The sequence below is a fragment of the Onychostruthus taczanowskii genome, unplaced genomic scaffold (assembly GCF_017590055.1).
Source record: "Onychostruthus taczanowskii isolate IOZ18803 unplaced genomic scaffold, ASM1759005v1 scaffold320, whole genome shotgun sequence".
Taxonomy (NCBI): domain Eukaryota; kingdom Metazoa; phylum Chordata; class Aves; order Passeriformes; family Passeridae; genus Onychostruthus; species Onychostruthus taczanowskii.
Window position 1 is genome coordinate 55,967 of NW_024500573.1, and position 4,401 is coordinate 60,367.

General features: G+C 64.8%; 1 protein-coding gene across 4 annotated transcripts in view; it reads left to right on the plus strand.

Moving 5' to 3' along the window:
• KCNJ10 (potassium inwardly rectifying channel subfamily J member 10) overlaps positions 1 to 2,863 on the plus strand; it is a 12,611-nt gene extending 9,748 nt beyond the window's left edge. For all 4 annotated transcript variants that reach the window (XM_041410501.1, XM_041410504.1, XM_041410502.1 and 1 more), the window contains exon 2: positions 1,613 to 2,863. In XM_041410501.1, the coding sequence (XP_041266435.1) occupies positions 1,613 to 2,752 (1,140 nt within the window). In that variant the 3' untranslated portion in view covers positions 2,753 to 2,863. The remainder of the gene's footprint in view (positions 1 to 1,612) is intronic.
• The last annotated feature ends 1,538 nt before the right edge of the window (positions 2,864 to 4,401 follow it).

The window sequence follows — 4,401 nt, forward strand, 5'->3', positions numbered from 1 at the left end:
CAGGTCACCGGCAAGCTCACGGGGGGCTTTGGGGACACGGGGGGCTCTGGGGACACGGGGGCTCTGGGGACACGGGGGTCTCTGGGGACACGGGGGGCTCTGGGGACACGGGGGTCTCTGGGGACACGGGGGGCTCTGGGGACCCCCAGCAGCTCCAGGACACGGGGTGGTTTTGGGGACACGCAGTGGCTCTGGGGACACAGCGGCTCTGTGGGGACACGGTGGCTCCAGGGACCCCCAGAGCCCCCCCGGAGCAGCTCCGTGTCCCCTCTTTGGGGACAGCGATGTCCCCTCTGTCCCGGCTGCCACCGTCCCTTCCAGGACATTTCTCTGGCGCAGCCGCGACAGTGGCAGTGCCACTCGTGTCCCCAGCCTTGGCCGGCGCGGGGACATCGGGCTCCAAGGAGACCCCCCCGTGGTGCCAGCACCTCCCGGTGTCCCCGTGTCCCCGTGTCCCCGGCACGCTGCCCTTCCGCGGCGGAAACGGTGGCGGGGCCAGAGGCTGGCGGGGGCTGAAAGGGCCTTTTTTGGGATGGGGACACCGGGACACGGGGACACCGGGGAGGCGCCTGGCGCTGCCCCCGGCCATTTGTCCCTGTCACCTCCCATTCATCCCCTTCCTCTTCCTCCCGGACGCCAGGGACACTTCCAGGGCCACCACCGGAGCTGCCAGGGGACAGGGGAGGGGGACACGGGGGGGGAGGGACATGGGGATCACCCCCTGGTTCCCCCCTGATGTCATTCTCCTCCTGTCCCTCCCATGTCCCTCACCTGTCCCAGTGTCCCCTGCAGGTGCCCCTCTCCACCTCTCCCTCCAATGTCCCCGTGTCCCCACAGATGACGTTCTCTACCTGTCCCTCCCCTGTCCCTCACCTGTCCCCATGTCCCTCAAGATGATTCCCCTCACCTGCCCCTCACATGTCCCCGCTGAGCACTCCCTCTGCCTGTCCCTGTGTCCCCCTTGATGACCCTGTCACCTGTCCCTCCCCAGTCCCTGCCCTGTCCCTCACCTGTCCCCGTGTCCCCACAGATGACATTCTCCACCTGTCCCTCCCCTGTCCCTCCCCTGTCCTGGTGTCCCCACAGATGACATTCTCCACCTGTCCCTTCCCTGTCCCGGTGTCCCCACAGATGACATTCTCTCCCTGTCCCTCCCCTGTCCCGGTGTCCCCACAGATGACATTCTCTCCCTGTCCCTGTCCCTCCCCTGTCCCGGTGCACATACAGATCACATCCTCTCCCTGTCCCTCCCCTGTCCCGGTGTCCCCACAGATGACATTCTCCCCCTGTCCCTGCCCTGTCCTCATGTCCCCACAGATGACATTCTCCACCTGTCCCTGCCCTGTCCCCATGTCCCCACAGACGACATTCTCCCCCCTGTCCCTCCCCTGTCCTGGTGTCCCCACAGAAGACATTCTCTCCCTGCCCCTGTCCCTCCCCTGTCCTGGTGTCCCCACAGAAGACATTCTCTCCCTGCCCCTGTCCCTCCCCTGTCCTGGTGTCCCCACAGAAGACATTCTCTCCCTGCCCCTGTCCCTCCCCTGTCCTGGTGTCCCCACAGAAGACATTCTCTCCCTGTCCCCATCCCTCACGCGTCCCCGTGTCCCCACAGATGACGTCCTCCACCAAGGTGTACTACAGCCAGACCACGCAGACCGACAGCCGCCCGCTGATGGGGCCGGGGCTGCGGCGGCGCCGCGTGCTGACCAAGGACGGCCGCAGCAACGTGCGCATGGAGCACATCTCGGACAAGCGCTTCCTGTACCTCAAGGACCTGTGGACCACCTTCATCGACCTCCAGTGGCGCTACAAGCTCCTGCTCTTCTCCGCCACCTTCGCCGGCACCTGGTTCGCCTTCGGCGTGGTGTGGTACCTGGTGGCCGCGGCGCACGGCGACCTGCTGGAGTTCGAGCCGCCCGCCAACCACACGCCGTGCGTGATGCAGGTGCACACGCTGACCGGCGCCTTCCTCTTCTCCCTGGAGTCGCAGACCACCATCGGCTACGGCTTCCGCTACATCAGCGAGGAGTGCCCGCTGGCCATCGTGCTGCTCATCACCCAGCTGGTGCTCACCACCATCCTGGAGATCTTCATCACCGGCACCTTCCTGGCCAAGATCGCGCGGCCCAAGAAGCGCGCCGAGACCATCAAGTTCAGCCAGAACGCCGTGGTGGCGCAGCACGACGGCAAGACCTGCCTGATGATCCGCGTGGCCAACATGAGGAAGAGCCTCCTGATCGGCTGCCAGGTCACCGGCAAGCTGCTGCAGACCCACCTCACCAAGGAGGGCGAGAGCGTCCGGCTCAACCAGCTCAACGTGGACTTCCAGGTGGACACGTCCTCGGACAGCCCCTTCCTCATCCTGCCGCTGACCTTCTACCACGTGGTGGACGAGGCCAGCCCGCTGCGGGACGTGTCCCTGCGCTCGGGGGACGGCGACTTCGAGCTGGTGGTCATCCTGAGCGGCACCGTGGAGTCCACCAGCGCCACGTGCCAGGTGCGCACGTCCTACCTGCCCGAGGAGATCCTGTGGGGCTACGAGTTCACGCCGGCCATCTCGCTGTCGGCCAGCGGCAAGTACGTGGCCGACTTCAGCCTCTTCGACCGCGTGGTCAAGGTGGCGGCGCCCTGCTGTCACCACGAGGCCGTGCGGTTCGGGGACCCCGAGAAGGTCAAGCTGGAGGAGTCGCTGCGGGAGGCGGAGCGGGAGGGGGAGGGGGCCCCGCTCAGCGTCCGCATCAGCAACGTCTGAGGGGGGACAGAGAGGTGACATCGGCGCCGGGGTGGCGGCGCCGGGGCGAGGGGTGGCTCCCAGGTGGCACCGGGGCGAGGGGGTGGTGGTGGATGGTGGCGATGTCGCCAGGTTCAAGGGGACAGCAACATCTGGGGGTGTCACCGGGTTCAAGGGGACACCAACATCTGGGGGTGTCACCGGGTTCAAGGGGACACCAACATCTGGGGGTGTCACCGGGTTCAAGGGGACACCAACATCTGGGGGTGTCACCAGTGCTGGAGGTGCCACCAGCCCCAAAGGGACACCAGTATCTGGGGGTGTCACCAGCCTCAAGGGGACACCAACATCTGGAGGTGTCACTGGATTCAAGGGGACACCAACATCTGGGGGTGTCACCAGTGCTGGAGGTGCCACCAGCCCCAAAGGGACACCAGTATCTGGGGGTGTCACCAGCCTCAAGGGGACACCAACATCTGGAGGTGTCACTGGATTCAAGGGGACACCAACATCTGGGGGCGTCACCAGCCCCAAAGGGACACAAACAACTTGAAGTGTCACCAGCCTCAAAGGGACATCAACATCTGGGGGTGTCAACGGATTCAAGGGGACACCAACATCTGGGGGTGTCACCAGCCCCAAAGGGACACAAACAACTGGAAGTGTCACCAGTGCTGGAGGTGCCACCAGCCCCAAAGGGACACCAACATCTGGGGGTGTCACCGGGTTCAAGGGGACACCAACATCTGGAGGTGCCACCAGTCCTGGAGGTGTCATCAAGTCTGGAGGTGTCACCAAGGCCTGGAGGTCTCAGGTGTCACCAGCCTCAGAGTGTCACCAGATCTGGAAGTGTCACCAGTCCTGAAGGTGCCACCAGCCCCAGACTGTCACCAGCACCTGGAGGTGTCGCCAGCCTCAGAGTGTCACCAAGTCTGGAAGTGTCACCAGCCCCAAGGGGACACAAATAGCTGGAGCTGCCGCCAGTCCCAAAGTGCCACCAACCCCTGGAGGTGTCACCAACATCTGGAGGTGCCACCAGCCCCAAAGTGACACCAGTGCCTGGACGCATCACCAATGCTTGAAGGTGACATCAGCCCAGACGTGACACCAGTCCCACGATGCCACCAATGCCTGGACGTGTCACCAAGCCCTGGAGGTGTCACCACCAACATCTGGAAGTGCCACCAGCCCCAAAGTGCCACCAACACCCAGAAGAGCCACCAGCCAAGACTCCACCAATGCCTGGAGGTGTCACCAAGCCCTGGAGGTGCCACCAGTCCCAAAGTGCCACCAAGCCCTGGAGGTGACACCAATGCCTAGAAGTGTCACCATCTGGAGGTGCCACCAAGCCCTGGAGGTGACACCAGCCCCAAAGTGCCCCCAACCCCTGGAGGTGCCACCAGCCCCAAAGTGCCACCAAGACCTGGAGGTGACACAATCCCTAAGATGGCACCAGTCCCCGGAGGTGACACCAGTCCCCGGTGCCCCAAAGTGCCACCAACCCCTGGAGGTGACACCAGCCCCGAAGTGCCACCAACGCCTAGAATTGCCACCAACCCCTGGAGGTGCCACCTCCCCTGAAGTGTCACCAACCCCTGGAGGTGCCACCACCCCCAGGGCGCCGCTGCTCCCCCCCTGCCAGGGGAAACTGAGGCAGGAGACCCCCCCCC